The 25,187-nt window shown below is 45.5% G+C and overlaps 2 protein-coding genes across 4 annotated transcripts; one reads left to right on the top strand and one right to left on the bottom strand.

Moving 5' to 3' along the window:
* Positions 1-3,338: 3,338 nt before the first annotated feature.
* LOC122456393 lies at positions 3,339-5,416 on the bottom strand. Of its 3 annotated transcripts, none has more exons than XR_006275312.1 (2): positions 4,659-5,338; positions 3,339-4,203 (listed from the first exon to the last, which is right to left on the bottom strand). XR_006275312.1 is itself a non-coding variant. In XM_043495565.1 (2 exons), the coding sequence occupies exons 1-2, from the start codon at positions 5,414-5,416 to the stop codon at positions 4,164-4,166; spliced, it is 729 nt and encodes a 242-aa protein (XP_043351500.1). In that variant the 3' UTR covers positions 3,339-4,163. The 3 variants fall into 3 exon arrangements, 2 of the variants coding, with proteins under 2 accessions (XP_043351500.1, XP_043351501.1); XM_043495565.1 differs by having other exon boundaries at positions 4,728-5,416; XM_043495566.1 differs by having other exon boundaries at positions 3,339-3,531; positions 4,728-5,416.
* Positions 5,417-5,436: 20 nt separating this feature from the next.
* Positions 5,437-10,833, top strand: SRSF6 (serine and arginine rich splicing factor 6). The gene is made up of 6 exons (XM_038370135.2): positions 5,437-5,837; positions 6,146-6,294; positions 8,079-8,212; positions 8,443-8,651; positions 9,087-9,170; positions 9,305-10,833. Exons 1-6 carry the CDS (start codon positions 5,731-5,733, stop codon positions 9,660-9,662), a joined length of 1,041 nt encoding a protein of 346 aa, XP_038226063.1. The 5' UTR covers positions 5,437-5,730; the 3' UTR covers positions 9,663-10,833.
* Positions 10,834-25,187: the final 14,354 nt, after the last annotated feature.

Here is a 25,187-nt window from a genome sequence, read left to right as displayed (position 1 = left end):
TGCACCCTTCACTTTAAGATAGTTGTTATACATAATCTCCTTGCTGAAGGTACAGATCTAAAAGAGAACATGAATGACTTAAACAGAATTTCTGTAGACTGTAAACTCTATGGGGCAGGGACCATCTTTTTGTTCTGTTTTTATAAATTGCCTAGCACAATGGGTCCCTGGTCCATGACTGGGGCTCCTACAAGTTGTTACCACAGTACAAATAATAAATAGTAATAATAATACTTTGCCCAATTCCCTTTTCTGACCAATAGCAATTATTTCATAGCTTGCTGTCCAGACATGATGCGTATGTGACGCTGCCCAGACATAAGACAAAAGGCCATGATATCTTAGGATAAGAGTGGAAGAACTCAGTTACCTTAGTTGTGCATGCTTGTAGGAAATCATCTACTACTTGGAAAGAATTTTATTGCAATAACAAAATTAGAGTAACAGGGCCTCACACCAGCACAATTCCATTGACTTCAGTAGAGTTATTCCTTGTTTACATTGGCATAAGAGAAATCACACACATCCATGGATGCTTTTTAAAAATTCAAGTTGAAACAGGACTCTGCCTTTTTGGTTATTTTAGCTTCTGACAACATGCTGTACCTAGATGGTCTACTGTCTAGCTTGTGTTTTGGGTTATTTTGATGAGCTTCTGTTTGTTTTGTATCCTGAGCTGCTAATGACTTCATTACTGCAAATGAGAAAGGTCCACATTGGTGCTGCCACAATAACCATTAGAACGAGGACTTTCCTGAACAATTCTCTGCGCTATTCTGTGCCTCATTTCTCATTCTTCTAATGAGTGAGGAGATCCTGCCACTTCAGCTGCCACTGAATCTCATGTATTCATACTTCTCTATCTCCATATAAAGGGACAGATACATCCCTGTGATGGTGCGGGAGGGGAGGGGAGGCAGCTTGCACCTCCCACATTCTGGGGTTGCTGGGGAAAAAGTAGTTTTCAAAAATATGCCAAGAAAGCCCTTAGGATTGCTGATGAGCCACTGCAGGAAGAAGAATTGCCAGGACACATGATTGTCCTGGTCACACCACTTCTTGCCTTGGTGTGCTCCCCTCCTCCAGCCTGCTTCTAAAATTGCCCCCCTCCAATTGCACTGGAAGGTCTCTTGCTCCAGGTGTGTGTAGGGGGTAGGGTTGCCAACTTTCTAATTACACAAAACCGAACACCATTGCCCCGCCCCTTCCCTGAGGCCCCACACCTGCCCTGCCACTTCTCTGAGGCTCCGCCCCCCCTCCCTCCATCCCCCCTCCCTCTGTCGCTTGCTCTACCCTACCCTCACTCACTTGCTCATTTTCACCAGGTTGGGGTGCAGGAGGGGGTGAGGGCATCAGCTGGGGGTGTGGGTTCTGGGGTGGGTCTGGGTATGAGGGGTTCAGAGTGAAAGAGAGGGTGCAGGAGGGGGCTCAGGGCTGGGGTAGGGAGTTGTGGTGCAGGAGGTTAGTTTTGGGGTTCAGGCTCCGGGTGCCACTCACCTTGGGTGGCTCCCTGCAAGCGGTGACATGTGACTCTGCTCCTAGACAGAGATGTAGCCAGGCCAGGCAGCTCTATGCGCTGCCTCAGTCTGCAGGTGCCACCCCCTCAGCTCCCATTGGCTGCGTTTCCCGACCCATGGCAGCTGCAGAGCTGGCGTTCGGGGCAGGGCGGGGGTAGCACACAGAGCCCCCATGGTCATCCCTCTAAGAGCCGAGGGACTTGTCACCGCTTCCAGGGAGCCATGCGGAGCCAAGTAGGGAAGCTGACAGCCCCATGCCAACCAGACTTTTAATGGCCTGGTCAGTAGTGCTGACCGGAGCGGCCCGGGTCCATTTTTGACCAGGCGTTCCAGTCAAAAACCAGACACCTAGCAACTCTAGTGCGGGGCGGAGCGGAGAAGGGATTCTGCAGATGCAGAGCAGACCTGACACAAGGCCGGACTAAGTGGTCCCTTGGTTGCTACTTTGTGCAAATTAAGCTGATACAAAGTGTTTGCTGCTCAGGGGTGAATTCTCCCAAGAGTCACGCTATTATGTAGAATACTACATGTAAGGACTTTGAGGAGGGCTGTGAAGTACTGTAGCACATGATCCAGCTAGACATCTAAATACATGTCCATTCTAAGGCTGATGTGGTAATCTAATGAAACTTGTTAAACTTCAAAGGGCTGCAGGATGGCACAGGGCATCATGTGCAGTCTCGCTGAACGGCTTGGGAATAGATTGTGCCTGTCGGAGTTCTCTATAGGTAGCTTCACAGCTTTCCCTACTAAGATTGATTGCTAAATTATCCCATAAACAAATATTCCAAGTGACAATGTATGAAAAAAAACAACAAGCCTTTACACTAACAGACAGATCTGCATAGGTGCAAGTCTTTCTACAATACAGTGAAAAATATAGCATTGATAAAATCTCCTGATGCTAAATATTCCATTAAGTGGGAGAAGGATGGTTCACATGTTGCAAATTAGAGTATACGAATCAGGCACTTTCTTGTATCAGAAAAATGTAGTCTTGGAGACTTCTGCCTCTCCAACACAAACTCAGAAATTAGTTTGGTACAGATTAACTGATCACTGTGAAGGTTTGAAGGCAATTGTTGGAGCCTCTAGTTGGTTATATTAGTGATGTTAATGCTCTCAGGAGAGTCATAATGAAGAATTAGAAGCATATGAGGCTTACATTTCATGTGGATAAAACCGGTAAATCTCAGCATAGGAGAAAATAGGTTGTTTTTTTTAATATTTTAAAATTTTCTGGAAAAAGGACATGTTTTTCTTTCTTTATTGAATTTTTGGAACATGGAGGCAGGGGGACCTGAGGCAGTAACAGTGATGCTTGGTATTATGAGACAACACTGTTGGGAAGAAGAAGGCAGGCTGATGTACTGGGTTTATTATATCAGGAGAAGGATGTTGTTATTATTTCAAATAGATAAGGGGAAATTGGGAGAGGGAATGTGATAAGTGTACATTCTTTGGGGCTGGCACAATGACTACTTTTGTGCTTGTACAGCACCTAACACAACAGGAGCCCAATAGCACCCAGAGCTGCTAGGTGCTTTACAGACAAATTTAAAAAATAAGGTCCCTGCTCTGATGGATTTGCAATTTTAATAAATGGCTGTCCCTGTAAAGAAAGCCTGGAAGATTCCTTCAAACCTCACAAGAATTTTTGGTGGACCCCAGTACCACATGCAGTGAAAAATCACCCTCTTCTCCTGCATCTGGTAATGGGGGTCACAGGAAAAAATGTACTTCTACCTACGTCATTTTATGGCTCTCATCACCATAGTAGCTAAGGGTGTAACAACTACTAATGTATTTAATATCACAACATTCTTGGGAGGTAGGTATTTATTATCATCACCATTTTAGATGTAGAAATTAAGACACAGAAAACTGGTGGTCCATGGTCCATGCAGCAGATCAGCGGAAAGAGTGGGAAAAGCTCCCATGAATTGCACTCTTGTGCCTTCACACAAGATCTTCTTATCCTTTGTGTAAGCTATTTGAAGCAGTAAACTTTAGGCTGTATGTAATGAACAAGAGAAGGTGCAGAATATGAGATTCCAGCCATTTCTGTGGCAGCTAGATGTGACAATTGGGATCAAGCAGTTGGGAATGACAGTTGGGACTCGGGAGCTTAAGGGTGGGCATTTGAGGCTGGGTAAGCAGCTGCTGTGTAGCAGGGGTGACAGTTGGGAGTGGGCAGTTGATTATAGTGCAGGTGAGGGTGATGGTTATTGATCAGTTGGGGCAGTGGATTATGGGTCAGTTGGAGAGCACAGGAAATTATTGAAGAAAGTGTAGTGAGAGTAGCAATGCCCCACTGGGGAAGAAAGTGTCAGGGAATCTGGCTCAATCAGTGACTTGGGAGCTGGGTTAAATGAGTGAAAAGAACACTCTCTTGGGGAGGCAAAAGAGCAGATGACAGAAAAAGGCCTGGAGCAATGAAACCAGAAGAGCTGAGACTGAGAAATTCCTCAGGAACAACGAGCCAGTTCCTGGTCTCTAAGGTCCTTTGCTTGGAAATGCTGACTTTCCTAGGGATGGCCCGAAGCTTTGTCTACACAGCCTTGTCTCCCCACGGGCCCAGGGGATCCAATATCGCCTGTGTACTCCAGAGAACAGCGGGAGCATGCAGCCAGCAGGGGCAGCTGCTCACGCCAGAGAGCGGCGGCTAAGGTGTGTTTGCCGGCATCTAGGTAGACAAACAGGGAAAAGTTTCAGAGTCGCAGCCGTGTTAGTCTGTATTCACAAAAAGAAAAGCAGGACTTGTGGCACCTTAGAGACTAACAAATTTATTAGAGCATAAGCGAGCTGTAGCTCACGAAAGCTTATGCTCTAATAAATTTGTTAGTCTCTAAGGTGCCCCAAGTCCTCCTTTTCTCTTTGCAAACAGGGAAAAGCATTTCAAAAACGTGCAGGATTTTAAGGGGGACTTCCGCTCTCCGTGACCCTGGGGCAGTGGAGTTCACAACTGTGACCAGTGCGGGCAATGCGGAGCATTGTGGGACAGCTGCTGGAGGACTGTGAGGGTGGGCATAGGTAACTGGCATCTACACTTTCACTGAGTCAGCCTCAGTCCCTCAGTGACCAGGGCTCAACGCCACTCCGGGCCCTGATGTTACTATGTCGGCATAACAGGGCACTTACCGCAATAGGCAACAAATTGAAGCGTGGACACGTGCATCGCTAAGTCAATGCAAGGCGGCTTCCACCCACCTAAATTTGTAGCGCTGCCCGGGCACCAGGAAGGTGGATTTCCTACGGCGAGGGGAGAACCCCACCGACGGCTGTTGCGAGCGTCTACATGGAAGCACCGCAGCTCCAGCGCTGTCGCGTTTGACGTGCGGACGCGGCCTGAGACAGGGTCGGCGCGCGCGCCCCGCGAGTGCGGACGCGGCCTGTGACAGGGTCGGCGCGCGCGCCCCGCGAGTGAGGACGCGGCCTGAGACAGGGACGCCGCCTGTGACAGGGACGGCGCGCGCGCGCCCCGCGAGTGTGGACGCGGCCTGTGACAGGGTCGGCGCGCGCGCCCCGCGAGTGCGGACGCGGCCTGTGACAGGGTCGGCGCGCGCGGCCCGCGAGTGCGGACGCCGCCTGTGACAGGGACGGCGCGCGCGCGCCCCGCGCGTGCGGACGCGGCCTCTGACAGGGTCGGCGCGCGCGCGCCCCGCGAGTGCGGACGCGGCCTGTGACAGGGTCGGCGCGCGCGCCCCGCGAGTGCGGACGCGGCCTGAGACAGGGACGGCGCGCGCGCCCCGCGCGTGCGGACGCGGCCTGCGACAGGGACGGCGCGCGCGTGCGGACGCGGCCTGGGACAGGAAAGAGCGGCAAACGCTTTCCACAGGCACTAGTGAAATCACTGCCGCTGCAGCCCTACCCCAACCTGAGGGAATAGTTGTGCGCATGCGTATAAGAGCAGCGCTCGGTCTGCGCAGGGAAATTATGCGCAGAAGAATCGCTCCCCCGAGCTATGGAAAATGTGCAAGCGCTAGGCGCATGTGCAGAGAGAGCTTCCCTTCTCCGCCACCTCCAGATGCGCCTCGGCGCGCCGCACGTTTTCCGTGGTGACGTATAGAGCTTCGCCCCGCCCCCGGTATAAAAGCGTGCGCGGGCGGCGGGCGCCATTGTGCTGTGGAGCAGGCCGCGCTTCTGGGACGGTGCGGTGCGGGCCGCGCAGCACCGAGCTCTCCTCGCCCTGCCTCCCCTCTGCCCTGCGGAGATGCCGCGCGTCTACATCGGGCGCCTCAGCTACCACGTCCGGGAGAAGGACATCCAGCGCTTCTTTAGCGGATACGGCCGCCTGCTCGAGGTCGATCTCAAGAACGGGTGAGGTGGGGGGGCGCCCTGGGCAGTCGGGTCGGCGGGGGGGGGGAGTTTGGGGGGAGAGCGCGGCCTCGTCCTGAGCAGGCCCCTGGCGGGAAGGGGGCAATGGCCGGGCCCTTAAGAGGCCAGTGGTGGGGCCCGCGGCTGCCGCGTGGCGCCGCGTTCAAAATGGCGGCGGGGAGCGGGGGCGCTGCGGCGGGGCTGGCTCCATTGTCCCGCCGCGCGGAGCCCCGGGGCTGCCTAGTTTCCCGGGGGCGGGGCGCCGTGGGGACCGAGCCTCGCTCCCTGACGGCCGATCTCTGACCCCGCAGCTACGGGTTCGTGGAGTTCGAGGACTCCCGCGACGCCGACGATGCCGTTTACGAGCTGAACGGCAAAGACCTGTGCGGGGAGCGGGTGATAGTGGAGCACGCCCGGGGCCCCCGCCGGGACAGGGACGGGTACAGCTACAGCAGCCGCAGTGAGTACAGCTCCTTGCCCCGGATCGTAGCTGGGGGCGGGGATGTTCGGCCAGTCACTACTGCATTGGCCGCGTGTCCCGTCTGCAGAGGGCTGCTGGGGGCGTGGGGCCGGCCCCCTGGGGTGTGGGAGGGGTGGCACCGATCATCTCACCAGGCATGGTGTGCTTGGCTATTGGGGGTACTCTTTGTGCAAGGCTGGCTGCAGGATGACCTGCCAAGCTTTGCTTTACTAACCTTTTTGCTAGCACACGCCTTGCGCTTTAGGTACCCTAGAATAGAGCGGCACTCATTGGTACCTGTAACTGCATATGAAGCAGACTAGGGGGACAATTTTACTTGCAAAGCTTAAGTGTAGTCTTAATCTAATAAGGATTCCCTGCTCTCTATTAGAAGAGATTGGTTATCTTCACTTAAATATTTGGAAGCTTTTAAATGAAAAGTTACATATTTGGGTATGGTAGAAGCACTCAGCTGTGAACTGTAATGTTTCAATTGAATATATAGAATTTAGTGGTGGGGGAGGGAAGGGTTGACTTGAGACAGATTGTAGGAAACATGGGAAGTTTTGTAAAAAGGGGGAAACTCATTTTGTGCAGTTCTTGCTATACAGTATGAGTAATTCAGCCGACTGTCATTTAGTTGGCATGGTATTGAAATTTAAGAGTAGTAAGTGTGATATATTTTTCAGTAAACTCTAGATCAATGATACTCAGACCTCCGTGATTCAGGAGCCAAATTGGTGATCAGCATTACCCAAAAGAGCCACAGTAGTGTGAATTCATTGTTTCATTTACTATAGTACTATTCATATTTAAACAGTATGATGGGAAATATTTAGTTTTTATGTATATATATTATTCTCACCACAAAGTGACTGACCAAGTATTATTTTTAACAACTATAATTGGTTAGTAACATAGTAGAAGTATCCAGATTGGCTAATAATGAAATCAGTGTTTTAATATCATGTACTGCAAACAGCTGCAAGAGACACATTAAAGAGCCACTTGTGGCTCGTGAGCCTCAGTCTGAGTATCACTGCTCTAGATGCTTGTGTTGTTGGGTGGGTGGGACTCTGTCTTTTACAAGTTTTTAAAAATTCAAATGTATGTTGTTGAAAATTGTTGCATGTCCAATTCAAACTTTTTAACAAGTCCTTGATGTTTCAATTTAAAAGTGACCAGTGGGGCTGAGGCTGTGTCCACTGAGGCTAAGATGACTGCCTTTCCTGATTGGCCATGGCTTTTCCATACATTGTGTGACCCTTGCCCTATGACCCTTTGGCTGACCTTACCGGAAGCCATGACGACAGCAGCCTTTTGCCATTAGACGCAGGGTGATGGTGAGGATTCCAAGGGTTAGACAAAACTGGTTAAACTGAACTAGGTGACTGTTACCTTGCGTGTTTTGTGGCCAACCACCAAAAACCTCATACTGTGATGTAAGTACTTAGCGTAACTAGTAAACGTTTTTGTAAAATGTAGAAATGCATGTAATCAGTTAAGTTTTATATTTTACAATGTTCTGTAAAATAAAACTTAGCAAGGTAAATCTAATAAAGGAGCAGTCACTCTCTAACAGTTCTTAGGAGCACAGACATGTAGGATTTTAGTCTGTTTGATTTGCCATTAATATAGATCATGGCAAAATTGCAGCTTTGTTGGAGGTTTAGAAAGATAAAGTCCTACTGCAGTAAATATAATCTGTATTTAACTAACTTTTTCAGAACATTTAGCTGCCTTCACGTTGTGAGAATCTAACTTTCTTTCTTTGCACAATAAAGGTGGGGGTGGTGGAGGCGGTGGATATAGCAGTCGGAGACAATCAGGAAGAGATAAATATGGACCACCTGTTCGTACAGAATACAGACTGATTGTTGAAAACCTTTCCAGTCGTTGTAGTTGGCAGGATTTAAAAGTATGTATTAATGTGAAATCCCTTAATAGAGCCACTTGTGACTAGCAGAAAACAATAAAATATTTCATTTTAGTTTGAATGTTCTTCATTATTTAGCAGAAATGTTTTTAAATGTATTCAGGCATGGCTATTTAGACTGTTAGAGTTCTTTGCATCTCTTCAGATTTGACTTAGTGACCTAGTTGCACTGCATAAATGTGAAATAGTTATGTAACTCTCTGCTTTCTAAGGATTTCATGAGGCAAGCTGGTGAGGTAACCTATGCGGATGCTCACAAAGAACGCACAAATGAAGGGGTAATTGAATTCCGGTCTTACTCTGACATGAAGCGTGCTCTGGACAAATTGGATGGCACAGAGATAAATGGCAGGAAAATCAGGCTGGTTGAAGACAAGCCACGGACAAGCCACAGGCGATCTTACTCTGGCAGCAGGTCAAGGTAATTTTGAAACTCTTGAGCTTTATAGCAAAGACTATTAGCTCTAATAAGAGAGGGCCTATTATATGTACTCTTAATGTTAAGAGTAATCATTACCTTTATAATTTGTTGATACTTCAGGGATAAGATGACTCCCAGGGGTCTGGAAGGAATGTTTTTCCATGATGTAACATTGCATAGTTGACCAGGTGCATTATGGGGAAGACCTTTCACCTTCCTCTGAAACATCAAGTATAGGCTACTGTGACAGATGGTATTCTGGACCTAGATGGACCAATGATCTGCTCTGGTATGGCCACTCCTGTTGCTAAAAATTCTACGTTGTAAGACACTTTGGCTTTGCTAAAGTAAGGGGGGAGCAGGACATACCAGGCTAAAAAAAAAATCCCTGAAATTGTTATAGAATGTCATAGGTACCTTTTGAAATGTCACCAGGTCACGATCTAGAAGAAGGTCACGAAGTAGAAGTCGTAGGAGTAGCCGCAGCAGATCCCGTAGTGCCTCAAAAAGTCGCTCACGGTGAGTAATTTGTCTGTGTAATGGTGCTTTCTGTTAATCCATCAATTATTACCTTTAGTTGTTAACTGTTTGTATGTAGAACTGATATGGGTACATATCAGTTCATGTTGAATAAAGATTGTGTTCTTTTAAAGATCTAAATCCAGGTCACGAAGCAAAGATCGTTCACGTTCCAGATCTAAAAGCAGGAAGTCTAGATCAAAGAGCAAATCTAAACCCAAGTCTGACCGGGGCTCCCGCAGCAGATCCAAGGAGAAATCTGAGAAGTCTCGCAGCAGGTCTAGGTCTATGTCTCGCTCTCCCAAAGAGAATGGTAAAGGAGAGGTTAAGTCTAAATCCAGGTCAAGGAGTAGGTCTCGTTCCAAATCGCCACAGCAGCAGCCACCTGCCAAGGCTCGCTCTGAGTCACCACCCAAAAGAGCTGCGTCAAGGTCCCGCTCCAGATCTCGCTCAAAATCTCGCTCACGGTCAAGATCTAGTTCAAGAGATTAAGACTAGAACTCTCCTCTTACTTTGCACACTATTATGGAACATTTTCCTACTTGCCAGGCCATTAATCTTTTATGTTAGTACTTAAGAAGTTGGTTTCTTCTCTTGCAGAAGGGAATGGCCTGGGAACCAAGTAATGAGGCATAAAGATTTGATTCGTATCTAAATTTGATGAAAATATGAGGTTGTACAGAAATGTACAAAGCAGGAAAAGCCCCCCTTTTTGTAGAGATTAAGCTAAACTTTTAATTTTATAGCATTTCAGCAGGAATAATTTATCTGCTGTTGGGTGGAAAGTGGTTTTTTATATTAAAAATACTCTTGAGTATGAGGCTTAAGTTCAGGCATTTTGAGAACATTATTATTCCTAATTTTTTCCACTGTTTTAAAATTATGGACTTCAGTAGTTTAATGGGTTATGGCTTGCTACCAGAGGCATGACAGACAGCCTTGTTGAACAGGTCAGTATAGATGATGTGACTATATTAATTTGTGGAAGCAGAATGTGAACTGGACATATGGTTAACATAAAACTAGACAAATTTCAGACCAGCAATAAACTCAATTTGGAGCACTTCAGTTGTGCTGTATCTTAATTCAGCTTGCCAAAAGTTTCTTTTCCCTTTCCCTATAATGATTGTATTAAAAAGCTAATAAAGGTACTACTCTGTAGCTTGACATGATGCAGGATTGCCTACACTCATAAGTAACTAAGTTCACATAATGAAAGTAATGTGACTTTTTTTTAGTTTGCTTGAATTCCAGGACACTCCAATTCTCAGACACAATGGTGTCTTTCGTTAGTGTCTTGTCTTGTTTGCAGGCCTCTAAATATTTACCTATTGGGTATGTAAAACTGAGTAAAGCTGCCTTCCTTCCCCTATGATTCATTTAACACCCACTTTGCTTCAAAATATGAGAACCACAATGCTATTATGTATGAATCTAAACCTATGGGATCTTAATGTATTGGAGCTAGAGTTCTAGTCTTAACAGAAGGCTTTGCTAAACCAGAGTTGCCAATTCACTTAAATTTTGGAGTAGAATCCATCCCAAAAGCCCCCTTTCTAGCTAAATTGATTTTTGTAACATGCGTTAGCAAACGTTAGAACTGCCTTGTAATCTTTATACAATGTGTAGTTTTACTTGTATAAAATTAAATCAGTGACTCAAACTCTTGTGCTTTTATTACAGTATAGCTTAATTCTTTTCTGGCTGTATTGTGTTGGATCCACCTCCATGACAAATTGTGGCTTCTTCTGGGGTAGATACTTGCTGTGTAGAGAACTTGTCAGGTTTCTTGATAGAACAAATGAGATGTGGCAAGAAATACTGTAGTTTTTTACATGTGGTATTGATCTTACACCAACGTAACATTTGGTCTTTAAATTCCTTGACTGAGAAAATTTTAATTGTGGGCAGGGATAAATATTCTGAAAGCTTCCCTTATGTGGGTGCATCTTGCGCCTGTATTTCTGTCCCTGGTGTTTATTTTATAGGCCTAAGCAACACCTGCAGACAAGGTAGATTTCAGCTTGGTTGAAAGTATATCCCTTAAAGAAAACCATTTGCTTGATCGATTTTGAAATAGTATTTCCATTCTTTAGTAAGACACCAATGTATGTCATTGAGGCAAATTATTTCTTCTAATGCCTTGAATCTTAGTTGAGGAGTGAGACTTTCAAGGGCGGAGGAGGGGGTAGTGTTGAACCCTCTCGCTCACAGGGTCGCAATGGTGGGGTTGCTGGGTCAAGTTTCAGTCAATGGCATCACAGCCAAGAGCATCAGTTTGCAGTGCTTGCTAGCATTATTTGCTGCTGAAAATGAGAGAGAGAGAGAGAGCTCTGAAAACTTTGGACCATTTGTGGTTCAGGTATGTGCTTTTAAAAGGTTTCCTAGCCCCTGGGAGTTTTCAACAAATTTTTGGGTGGCCTCATAGTGTGGCCACCAACTCTTGCTGGTGGCTGCTCTGACTATTTTTCCTAAAATACTTAATTGACTTTAGGAAAAACAAATATGCACATGTGTGTCCAAATCATTGTAATTTATTTATGTAGGGTTTTTTGCAGACTCCGTAATAAAGATATGAAGTTGTCTGTTCTTTACTGGACTTAAAACAGAATAGAAACACAAGTAAGGTGCTGTGCATGTTTTCATTGTGTGGTTGCTTTTTTAAGATTTGCTAGCTAGTAAGTCTACTGTGAAAAGTGATTATTTGTATATTTAATATCACGTTTCACAGTAGACTTGTTAGGGACAATGGGGTGCTAAAGGAAGCAGCAAGAGACAGGCGTGACGGGGTGGGTAGACCAGGGCTGGAGCCTGGGGTTCCGCTGCACGGGTTGGGGACTGGGGGAGTCAGTGGGGGCCAGGGATGATGTGCAGGGGTGAGCCCAGGGCCACATCCCGGGGGCCAGACTTCAAAGCCCTACGGCTAGGGGAAGGATCCTGCTGCCCATCCCCCCAGGGATGGAGCCTGAAGCCCAAGTCCCATCATCCCCAGGAAGGTGGGGAACTCACACTGGTTGCCTGCTCCTACAGTGTTCTTGGCTCCAGAAGGGGGCAGGGACCAGCCCCTACTTGCAGCCCTGCAGGAGGAGTGCTACTTCCCACCTCAGTCACTGCCCAGGATGCTGTGGTCTCAAGAAAAGCCCCTAGGGGCCGCATTTGGGAAACAGTGTCCACCTATGTGCACCATTAGACAGCAGCATCAAAGGAATGATTTATTTAAAGTAGAATCCCCTTTATTGGAATCAATGGCCCAAGTTCCATCTAGATAACATTGGAAAGGCTCATTTTTTAAAAGGAGCTGAGCATAGCTCAATTTTAAAAGAAAAAAGTTGAGAACTCCTGTTTTAGTATAATGTTGCCTCAGGCCTTTGCCAGTCAGTCTGAAGCAGAGGCACATCTACTGACTCATTATTTAGTGCTAAATTCTTTTGGAATTTCAGATGTTGCAGGAAAAGTGTCAGGTTCAATTTGGCTATAGGCAGTACCCCAAGTTATTTTGGGATACAGCAGAATTTGCTGCCACATTCCTCTCACAGAATTGTTCCATGATCTCAACTTGTAATGAACATGTGTGTTTCCTCCTTTTGCTTGTAAGGAGAATATTGGAGAGAGAGGGCATCTTTACTAGAAAGTCTTAAATGTTGAAGGGTGCTGTATGCTAGCATTCCTACCATTCCACTAGCCACTGCAGCTATCCTCAGGCTATCAGCACATTGCTTAGATTTTCCATGTATACAAGTTCTTAGTCTGCCAACAGCCTGACATTTGGGTGTTCATGGTAGACCCTGAAGATGACACACACGCACTTGAACTATTTCACAGCTCGATATTTTGACAGAAACATCCACCTAGTATGCTTGTCCCACACACACTCCCACGTATTCCGAGCCATCTAGCTGCCAACCCTAGTTTCCCACGGACTACAACTCAGTTTATGCATCCTCAGTATGAACACACAACGTAAGAATCATGTGTTAAATGTGATAGCAAAGAATAATCCAAAGGCTAGTACTGTATTCAGTGAAGCTGCTTTGGAACTTCCATTCTGAACTGCAGAATCTGGAGTCCTTGCCATAGAATTTAGTTTTGGCATGCCGTAAAGTATCTGGAAGGCCTTGATAAATGACTATATGTTACTGCATAAATTTATGCTGGTGACCTTTCTCTGCTTTAACTTAGTGGAAATTTCTCATTCCTACCGAAACTGTCACCTCATAACTAAATGGGAATTGTGCTACAGTATTGTAATTAATGTTCTAGAGCAAGTTTTTGATCACTGATTAGAATAAATGTTCCTCTATAATGCATGCCAGAAAGGATGTGATTTTTCATGTGTGTATCTGTACTTGAGTGATGATGATCAAATAGCAGAAATATATGCCCCCTTTTTTTGAAGGATCGTCTTAGTTTTGATATATTTGGAATTCATACAACTAAGGAAACATGAGTTGCAAGCACAGTTCGTTAACAAACACTTGAAATAGTTTGGTATGCCAATTCTAGGGTGAAATTTCTTATGGAATCATCTCACACTGTTTCTCTGTCAGGAGAGAATAACCCTCATGAATGAAACAAAACTGAATTAAAAATATTCCAAATCTTGCAGATTAACCAATTGAGGTTACTAGTAATAGCATGGAAACTGGACTTGATGACCAAGGAGGTCTCTTCCAGTCCTATCTTCCTATGAACTTTTTAGTATTTAAAAAAAACTCTTGGTGCTTGCTGTTTAAGTTGATGGTGGTGCAGTTCACATGAGGGAGTCATACTAAGGTCAGAAGGGACCATTCTGATCATCTAGTCCGACCTGCACAGCGCAGGCCACAGAATCTCACCCACCCGCTCCTATGAAAAACCTCACCTATGTCTGAGCTTTTGAAGTCCTTAAATCATGGTTTAAAGACTTCAAGGAGCAGAGAAGCCTCCCTCAAGTCACCCATGCCCCATGCTACAGAGGAAGGCGAAAAACCTCCAGGGCCTCTCCAATCTGCCCTGGAGGAAAATTCCTTCCCGACCCCAAATATGGCGATCGGCTAAACCCTGAGCATATGGGCAAGATTCACCAGCCAGATACTACAGAAAATTCTTTCCTGGGTAACTCAGATCCCATCCATCTAATATCCCATCTCAGGGGATTAGTCCTATTTACCCTGAATATTTAAAGATCAATTACTTACCAAAATCCCATTATCCCATCATACCATCTCCTCCATAAACTTATCGAGTAGAATCTTAAAACCAGATAGATCTTTTGCCCCCACTGCTTCCCTTGGAAGGCTATTCCAAAACTTCACTCCTCTGATGGTTAGAAACCTTCGTCTGATTTCAAGTCTAAACTTCCTGGTGGCCAGTTTATATCCATTTGTTCTTGTGTCTACATTGATAACTGAGCTTAAATAATTCCTCTCCCTCTCCTGTATTTATTCCTCTGATATATTTATAGAGAGCAATCATATCTCCCCTCAACCTTCTTTTAGTTAAGCTAAACAAGCCAAGCTCCTTAAGTCTCCTTTCATAAGACAAGTTTTCCATTCCTCGGATCATCCTAGTAGCCCTTCTCTGTACCTGCTCCAGTTTGAATTCATCCTTTTTAAACATGGGAGACCAGAACTGCACACAGTATTCTAGGTGAGGTCTCACCAGTGCCTTGTATAATGGTACTAAAACCTCCTTATCCCTACTGGAAATGCCTCTCCTGATGCATCTCAAAACTGCATTAGCTTTTTTCACAGCCATGTCACATTGGCAGCTCATAGTCATCCTATGATCAACCAATGCTCCAAGGTCCTTCTCCTCTTCTGTTACTTCTAATTGATGCGTCCCCAACTTATAACTAAAATTCTTGTTACTAATCCCTAAATGCATAACCTTACGCTTCTCACTATTAAATTTCATCCTATTACTATTACTCCAGTTTACAAGGTCATCCAGATCCTCCTGTATAATATCCCGATCCTTCTCTGAATTGGCAATACCTCCCAGCTTTGTATCATCTGCAAACTTTATTAGCACACTCCCACTTTTTGTGCCAAGGTCAGTAATAAAAAGATTAAACAAGATTGGTCCCAAAACCGATCCCTGAGGAACTCCACTTGTAACCTCCCTCCAACCTGACAGTTCGCCTTTCAGTAGGACCCGTTGCGGTCTCCCCTTTAACCAATTCCTTATCCACCTTTTGATGTTCATATTGATCCCCATCTTCTCCAATTTAACTAATAATTCCCCATGTGGCATGGTATCAAATGCCATACTGAAATCTAGGTAAATTAGATCCACTGCATTTCCTTTATCTAAAAAAATCTGTCCTTTTTTGAAAAAGGAGATTAGGTTGGTTTGGCACGATCTACCTTTTGTAAAACCATGTTGTATTTTGTCCCATTTACCATTGACTTCAATGTCCTTAACTAATTTCTCCTTCAAAATTTTTTCCAGGACCTTGCATACTACAGATGTGAAACTAACTGGTCTGTAGTTACCCGGATCACTTTTTTTCCCTTTCTTAAAAATAGGAACTATATTAGCAATTCTCCAATCATTCAGTACTACTCCTGAGTTTACAGATTCATTAAAAATTCTTGCTAATGGGCTTGCAATTTCAGGTGCCAATTCCTTTAATATTCTTGGATGGAGATTATCTGGGCCCCCCGATTTAGTCCCATTAAGCTGTTTCAGTTTCGCTTCTACCTCAGATATGGTAATATCTACCTCCATATCCTCATTCCCATTTGTCATGCTACCATTATCCGTAAGATCCTCTTTAGCCTTATTAAAGACTGAGGCAAAGTATTTGTTTAGATATTGGGCCATGCCTAGATTATCTTTAACCTCCACTCCATCCTCAGTGTTTAGCGGCCCCACTTCTTCTTTCTTAGTTTTCTTCTTATTTATATGGCTATAGAACCTTTTACTATTGGTTTTAATTCCCTTTGCAAGGTCCAACTCTACTCGACTTTTAGCCTGTCTCACTTTATCCCTACATGTTCTGACCTCAATTAGATAGCTTTTCTTGCTGATCCCTCCCATCTTCCACTCCCTGTATGCTTTCTGCTTCTTCTTAATCACCTCTCTAAGATGCTTGCTCATCCAGCTTGGTCTACAACTAATTCCTCTGAATTTTTTCCCCTTTCTTGGGATACAGGCTTACGATAGCTTCTGCAGCTTTGATTTAAAGTAATCCTAGGCCTCCTCTACCTTTAGATCCATAAATTCTTCAGTCCAATCCACTTCCCTAACTAATTTCCTTAATTTTTGAAAGTCAGCCCTCTTGAAATCAAAAACCCTTTGCAGATTTATTTTTGTTAATCCTTCCATTTAGTTTGAACTGAATTAGCTCATGATCACTTGAGCCAAGATTGTCCCCTACAACCATTTCTTCTATGAGGTCCTCGCTACTCACCAAAATTAAATCTAAAATGGCATCCCCTCTAGTCAGTTCAGCAACTACTTGATGAAGGAATCCATCAGCTATCGCATCTAGAAAAATCTGAGCCCTATTATTATTACTAGCACTGGTCCTCTAGTCTATATCTGGGAAGTTAAAGTCTCCCATGATCACGCAGTTTCCATTAGTATTTACTTTATTAAAAACATTAAAAAGGGCTCTGTCCATATCCAGATTAGATCCCGGAGGTCTATAGCACACCCCAAGCACTATCATAGGAGAGGCTTTACTAGTTTTCTTCCCCAATGTAATTTTTGCCCAGTCGGACTCTGTCTTATCCATTGTATCGCTTCTTATTTCTTTACATTCTACCTCATCATTGATATACAATGCTACTCCACCCCCTTTACCTTTGTTTCTGTCTTTCCTAAACAGCACAACCCTTCAATACCTGTAGTCCAGTCATGACTACTATTCCACCATGTTTCTGTTATCCCTATAATATCTGGTTTCACTTCCTGCACCAGTAGCTCTAGTTCCTCCATTTTGTTACCTAGGCTCCTCGCATTGGTGTACAAACATCTTAATTTTTGCTGTTTGGCCTCGCTCACATTTTGTACCCTATTAGGCACAGTCATTCTACAGCCAGTATAACCTATTAGACTAGTATCCACACCGCACTTGCTCCTTATATACGTTCTCCTACCCACGGCTGTATCCTTTCTTACTTCGTCTTCTTCCCTCTCAATGCTAAAATCTGGCGTGGAGATTTCCTGGACATCTCCCCCTAATTCCTAGTTTAAAGCTCTCTATCAGTTGTGCCAGCCTTGATCCTGGAAGTCTATTTCCTTCCCTACTCAGATGAAGTCCATCCCGAGAGAACTGTCCTCTGTCCGTGAATGCCCCCCAGTGGCCATACATCCCAAAGCCCTCCTTATAGCACCACTGCCTAAGCCATCTGTTGACAGTCATAATCTTGTCAGACCTTTGTTGCCCTTCTCTAGGAATAGGAAGGATCCCACTAAAGATCACCTGAGCCTCAATTTCCTTAAGCGTCTTCCCCAGCCTAGCATAGTCTCCCTTAATACTTTCCAGCGAGAATCTAGCCGTATCATTTGTTCCCACATGAAGGATAATTAGGGGATTCTTTCCCGTTCCCTTTAGGATCCTTTTCAACCTCAGGTCTACATCCCGTATCTTAACACCCGGAAGACAGCACACCCTTCTATTCTCTGGATCAGCTCTAGTTACAAGCCTGTCTATTCTTCTCAATAAAGAGTCCCCGATCACATAGACCTGCCTTTTCCTGGTGACGGTGCTATTCTCCAGTCTCTCCCCTGTTCCCTCTGGCTGCAAATTCTTTCCATTCCTATTTTCCCTTATAATCTTCTTCAACCCATCCTGTATCCTCCTCTGGGTATTTCTATAGCCCCAGCCTCCCTCCATCTCCCCATAACCAGGGTATCCAGGGTAAATGGAGGTGCAGGTTTCAGAGTAGCAGTCGTGTTAGTCTGTATTAGCAAAAAGAAAAGGAGTACTTGTGGCACCTTAGAGACTAACAAATTTATTTGAGCATAAGCTTTCCAATGAAGTGAGCTGTAGTTCACAAAAACTTATGCTCAAATTTGTTAGTCTCTGAGGTGCCACGAGTACTCCTTCTTACTACTACTGCACTCGTTCAATTGTATTGTGGAGCGCCCTTTTGATTTTTGTTATGTAAACACAACTCCACCTATATAATTGGGTTGTCTGAGAGAATATTGAAAGCCTTAACACTGGTTCTTCACGTTGAAATAGCTACATAAGCACTAAATTGTTAATGCTAATGGGTAAGTCTGGAGGGATGCAGTAGTTCCATGCTTCTCATGTGCTGGAGGTAGCAATTGTTGCATTTGTAAAAGGCTTTTTCTTAAAGGTGATATACTGTGAGGAGAGGCATCGGTCTAATGTCCTTTCTTTGTATACAGCAGCACTGAAATGTTTATCAAGTTTCATTACATTTATTTTGCAATGCTATGGCAACTGGAGAACTATTCAAACTTTTAGCTATAGAACTTCAGTACTTAGCATTTGGGAGAAAGATCTTTTGTTAAAGAATGAATACTTCCGTCTGTGACCCTTCACATAGGGTGTTAGGGTCATGATATTCTTTCTATATTGCCAAGATATCCTTAGCAAAACAGCCTTACAATTCCTGATTTTTTTGCAAACAAAAAGCCAGGATTTCTTTGTGTATTGTAAAAGTGGCTGAAATGTCACAAGCCTGCCTCTTACATTCTTTTCCCATTGCATTTAGTTATTAAGGCAATTTTCAGAGTAGCAGCCGTGTTAGTCTGTATTCGCAAAAAGAAAAGGAGTACTTGTGGCACCTTAGAGACTAACAAATTTATTAGAGCATAAGCTTTCGTGAGCTACAGCTCACTTCAAATGCATCCGATGAAGTGAGCTGTAGCTCACGAAAGCTTATGCTCTAATAAATTTGTTAGTCTCTAAGGTGCCACAAGTACTCCTTTTCTTTTTATTAAGGCAATATTCTTTTTAATCTCTTGTTTTAGTATAGGTGCCAGCCAGATGCTGTTAGCTTAATAATAATTGCTCTTGCAATTATTCTTTGGAATGTCTGCCTGAGACCATTACAACTTGGTATTAGTAATTGATCAAACAGCCAACCTCTCACTTCTTACCTTGGTTGCTGACAGTTCTTAACAGCATATGCCTCTTTGGTGGCCTGTGCAAAATGGAGGTTGCTATTCTAGTTTTAGAGAATCACTACCTTCACCATCTGTATTTATCTCTACAAAGAGAGCCTAGCTCAAGAGACTGAATTTTACCATATGCCATGTAGATAGGTAAAAGGAAATGTAGTGAGGAAGCTACTTCTTTTTGTATCTTACATGTTCTGTGCATAAACAGAAGAATTCTTCAGTCTCTAAGGTTTACAATTGCCTAAAAAAGTTAAGAAAATAAAGTACTTCAAAGTGCTTGCATTTATCATTACTGTTACATGAGTTTTCCTAGAAATGATTCTTATAACTATAAATCCTCTTTGAGGGCCATCATCAGTAGGTTGTCACGTGTTTTGCTTTTCCAGGAAGTCTTGAAATCTTCATGGGAAGAAAACTAGAGGTGTACCATATCGGTAGCACAGATATTGAGCAAGTGCAACTTGATCATGTGAGAAGTTGAAGTAGCTTTTACTTGAGTTGTTCTGGTGTAGCTAAAGCTACGCTTGCTGATCTGATGTAAACATTTCACCTTGCCTCCAAACAAGATAAACGTGAGTTCATGAGTTTTAAAGAATGATGCTTTAGGTAAACCCCATTTGTCAGGTGCTATAATACTGATGGAAAGGTTCAGTCAAATGCATGGAGGGGGAAACACATTAAATCAACCTTACATTTCTACATGTGAGGCTATCTCCTCTCCTTCCCCTGCCCTCCCTCCCGAACCAGTGAAACTTGTCCTAGAGTGCTCTCTAATCAAGGATAGTTAATAGTATATAGTAAGGCACAAACCTGTTTGGGAATATGGCACAGTGGACTAGGTCCAGAGTTCCTGTGCTGGGGGCCTCATGGTCCTACCTCACCCTGCCCCAGAATAAGAGCAGCAAGAAGTCCTCCAGACAGCCTAGAGTGGCTGCAGAGGAACAGCCAATCAGGCTGCTGGAGAGATCGATCAGGGTGCAGAAAGGCCCTATATAAGGTAAGCTTCTGAGAGCTGGGAGCTCAGTTGCTGTGTGGAGCTTGAGAAGTGAAGACTGGCTGGTGGGAAGAGAAGCAGTACCATGGATAGCTGACTGGAGAGCTCATTGCAAGTAGGACTGAAGCCCAGGGAAGGCTGCTGAAGACCGGGTGCCTGGCTTCTGGGAAGAGCAGCAGGACCAGTGGAAGGTCAGTGCAGGCAGGCTGTGAGGCCCAAGGGGACTGGGCACAGAACATGGCCAGGCCCGCGAGGGTACCAAGATGGGTCCTGCTGGTCTTGTTGCAGATTGAGCCCAGGGAGGCCTGGTGAAACATCACCAGCTGTAGGTATCGAGATGAGCCCCAGCTGGGTGTTTGAAGAAGGCAGTACCTATGGGAGAAGCCTTAGAGCTATGTCCCCATACCAGGGCCGTGTTAACAACTTGCATACCCCAGAATGCTGAAGATCTGCATGAGAACATTGGCTGAGGGGAGGGGTGTGCTCATGGTTGTGGAATCTCCCTCACTGAGGATTTTTAAGAGCAGGCTGGACAAACACCTGTCAGGGATGGTCTAGATAATACTTAGTCCTGCCCTGAGTGCAGGGGACTGGACTAGATGGCCTCTTGAAGTCCCTTCCAGTTCTATGATACATGACCAGAAAATAAAAGCAAGCTCACACTCAACCAAGAAAAGGGGGCTGTCCGCAAGAGGTGGGTGCTGTCCTGAGAAAAAGAAATGTTTGCAGGCACTATGGACCAGAGAAAGGGTGCGCTCATAAGAGGCAGGAGCTGACCCTGTTACAGGGAGCTTCCAATCCTGATTTTCAGCTGTGTTTTAAAGACTTTACTTGTAGTCATTTTGGGTGTAAGAATAACATAAATGCTTTGTAAGCTCTTTGTGGCAAGGTTTCTTTTTTACGTGTGTGCAGTGCCTACTGCAAGCGGGCCGCTCTTATCCAAGTGCTACCCTAAGGTAGGTAAATCCAAAACGCTCCAATACAAGTCCTGAAAGTTTCACAATGGATGGGTGGATCTTATGTCAATTTAAGGCTCTGGAACAGATCAACAATCTGTGCCAGCCTCAATAACAATATCCTGCTTTAGGCATACCCTGGTGAATTGCCTTATGAAGCATATGGCGGACTGAGCATGCTGCTGGGTTACCGGCAAATTGAACAATGACTAGTTGGATGTTCTGCAATTATTGCATAGAAAAGCACAGAAAGATGTACTGGGCTAGAGCAAATTCTGCTACTCTAAAGCAAATGTTTACTGTTTTAAAGTGCTGTTTACATTATACAAATCTACTGTATTGATGCATTTATTACAAAACTTTTTTTAAAAAAAATCTAGATATGCTTCTGTAGCTTCTTATTTTACACATCAAAGCATTTCATGCAGGGAACATGAAGCTGTGGTATCACAACTGGAATGGAACAGGGAGTAGCTGGAAAATCTAATAGACAGAAATATATAAACGGTTTATGAAAAAAGACCCATCTACAAACTTTGCATATGAAGACTCCATTTCTGAATGGAAGTCAGCTGTTACCCAGTCCTCGCAAGCGTCCTTGAATCCCGAATGGAGACTGGGGATGTGTGAGATACCTACTTGAATTAATATTTCATACACAGAGTAGCTTTTTGTTGAACTGTTTCCAGCTTTTGCTTCTCCAAAGTCCAATTGTTATTGGGTTGGCATTGCCAACATTCATGAAATCTCTGCATGCTTATAAATCAAAGAGCTGAAGATGGAAAAAGTGGGAATTTGGCTCAATGGTCTAGAAGCACTCAAAAGTCAGAAGTCCTTACATTCAGGATTGTCCTTGAGGGGAGAGTTATGGTGGTAATAAATGTGGAAAGCTATGGTAATAAAATGGCATTGGTGCAGTTGAAATTACAATACGTTGAGCAACAAGAAAGGTCAGGCTCCCATCGGAAAGCCAATTTAACCATGTTGCATTTCCTGTCTGGTTTATGGTGTATATTTAATAGTAACAGGAATATATTAAGCTGCATATTTAGGGGGAAAACCAGACTATAAATATTACTGGGTGTAGTGCTATGAGTTAATTGTGCTGGGGAACTTTTCCATTGCCTGACTTCTTGTGATTTTTTTTAATTATTATTATTATTATTATTTATTATTTATTATTAAATACCTGTTACATTGCCATGACAAACTTTTCTTTCATTTTTATTTGAAGAGAGGGAGATGAGTAAAAATCAGAACAGAGCTAGCACTTCTTAACTCTTAAAGAAGGCTATGTCTACACACACATTTGCATTATTGTGACTAAAAGTGTTTGTTTGCTTAAATCAGTTAGGTTGAAGGAGTGCAAGTTTGTGTGTGGACACTTTCATTTCAGTTGCATGGCTCATTTGGATTTAGCTTAATCCAGTAAAATAAGAGGTTAACCTAACAACAATAAATCCCTTTTAAACTGAAATCAGTTTGTTTACAAACAAAACCAGTGCAATCTTGTGTAAACAAGCTAGGTGCACTGACCTATCTAAGAGGCAGTAGACAATAGCAATCAGAACAGTATGCCTTACCCAAAAGGTAGTGTGTGGTTGATGCATTGTGGATGGGTTGTAGATATATAATGGAAGTATGAAGATTTTTATGGATGTACTCTATAACTTGGTCCACTTACACACAAGGTTCTGAAATGCAGCCAGAGGTGAAAGTAAGCCAGTACACCCACCGGCAACCATATACTGATAGCCGCAGGGGCCTGGCTCCACCAATATTGGGGGCAGGGTCTTCCCCATGGTCCTACCTGCTCCCTCCCACCCCCCACAGACACACACACCCCTCTGAATGTCCCCTGGCCCTTGCTGCTGATCTCGCCCCTCCATGGGTCCTGGAGCAGAGTGTCCCTGTCTCTCCCTTGCAGCTCCATGCTGCCTCTTTGCATCACCTGCTGCCATAGGGTCCTAGTGCCACCCATCCACCACTGCCAGGGTAGACTGCCCTTCCCCCTCAGACCCTTTCATTTTCTGGCGGGACCCTCCACCAGTACAGCTAATCCCCCCCCTGCCCACAGTCGCTGCTCCTTCCCCACTCTGGGCAAGGGGCAACCACATTCCCCCAACCCCAGTGAGGCTACAGTGAGGGGCAGCAGCAGGGGACGAGGTGCATGTGTGATGGCAGCCCACGGCACCCACCACAGGGAAGGTGAGGGAGTTTCCTGGACCTGAAAGGGGCCCTAGGAGCACATGCAGCGACAATGGTGGGAGTGAGTGTGCTGCTGGGGCAGAGAGGGGGGCCCCAACCCCAGAACTCACTGCTGCCAGGGGGGAGAGGGCTGGTGGGAGTTCTCCTCTCTGGCTCCAGTCCCGGGGCAGCCTGCCTGCACCGCAAACTCATCCCCAACCCTGCCCCACCCAACAGCCCATACCCCCAGTCAGAGCCCTCTTCCCCCCCCAGCCCTCACCCTGAGCCCCTCCAACACCCTCATCTCCAGCCCCAGCCAGAGCCCTCATCCCCCCCGCACCCTAATTCTCTGCCTCAACTCTGAACCCCCTCCCACACCCCAAACCCTTCATCCCCAGCCACTCCCCACAGCTCTCACCCCTACACCCCCTCCCATCCCCAAACTCCCTCCCAGAGCCTTCACCCCCCCTGCACCCCAATCCCCTGCCCTACCCAGGGCCTGCACCCCAGACCTCCTCCCCCACCCAAACTCCCTCCCAGAGCCTTGGGTAGGTGGGGGGGTGGAGTTTGGGGGGGGGCAGAGTTTGGGCAGGGGCAGGTTCTGGGCACCACCAAAATTTCTACAAACCTGCCAGCCCTGCCGGCAAGAGCCGGTGCGCCGTACCAGAGCGGACTGGCTTCCCCAGGTGGCAATTTAAAGGGCCTGGGGCTCCCAGCTACTGCCCCAGGACCTTTAAATTGCCGCTGTACTCTGGCAGGCTCCGGGGATGATTTAAAGGGCCCGGGGTGGTAGAGGCAGCAGGAGCCCCGGGTCCTTTAAATAACCCCTGGAGCCTGCCAGAGTCATGGGGTAGTGGTGGTGGGGCTCCGGCAACTATTTATAGGGTCCAGGGCTCCTGCTGCCTCTACCACCCTGGGCCCTTTAAATAGCCGCCGGAGCCCCACTGCCGCTACCCCAGGGCTCCAGCATTAGGGCTCCGGGGACAATTTAAAAGGCCCTCGAGGGTAGCGGCAGCCGGAGTCCCGCGCCCTGCTGCTGGACCCCCGGGGCTCCGTTGGCAATTTTAAGGGCCCAGGGCTCTGCTGTGGTATTGGCAGCTCGAGCCCCGGGTCCTTAAAATCGCCCCAGGGCTCTCAGACAACTCTTAAACTGGGAGCTCAGGGGGTGATTTAAAGGGCCCAGGGCTCCCAGCTGCTGCTACCACAGCCCTAGCCCCAGGCCTTTAAAGGTCCTGCCTCTTCCGGTAGAGGCTACACTCCCCCGTCAGGACTCGGGGGTATCGGCAAGTCCTTTAAGTTACTTTCACCCCTGAATGCATCCATTATTCAGTTACGTGCGTGTGACTCTTCAGACCAAGGACTGCATCATCATCTATTCATGGAAAGTGTTTTTCACATATTGGTGTGACTATAATGTAAATAATTATTTGCAATAGGAAATTTTGGTAATGACTTCATGAAATAGGCTTAAATATTTGTCAAACATTTGCCTTTGAGCAGGACTCAAGCGCAGAGCATTTCAGCCCAAAATTAGTTATTGGAAAATTCTGAGCAAGTGAAAAGTTTGCTGGGTGAGTGAAGACTTCTGGAGAGGGGTGGGGCAAATTTAGTAAAGAACATTAGTATCCCAATTCTGGCCTCAAATGCATGCATTTCTGTTTTCTCCTATGAAAAGGAGTGTAGAATTGTGTGTGTGTGTGTGCGTGCGCACGTGCTACTGGCCAAGTAGGAATGTGTGGAAGAAGAGAAAAAGGAGGATCTGGGGGTAGATGTCTTAGTCAATTTAAGGATAGA

Source organism: Dermochelys coriacea, chromosome 13, assembly GCF_009764565.3.
Source record: "Dermochelys coriacea isolate rDerCor1 chromosome 13, rDerCor1.pri.v4, whole genome shotgun sequence".
Classification (NCBI taxonomy): Eukaryota; Metazoa; Chordata; order Testudines; family Dermochelyidae; genus Dermochelys; species Dermochelys coriacea.
Note: the sequence above shows the minus strand (reverse complement) of the source record. Positions and strands in the feature narration are given on the sequence as shown.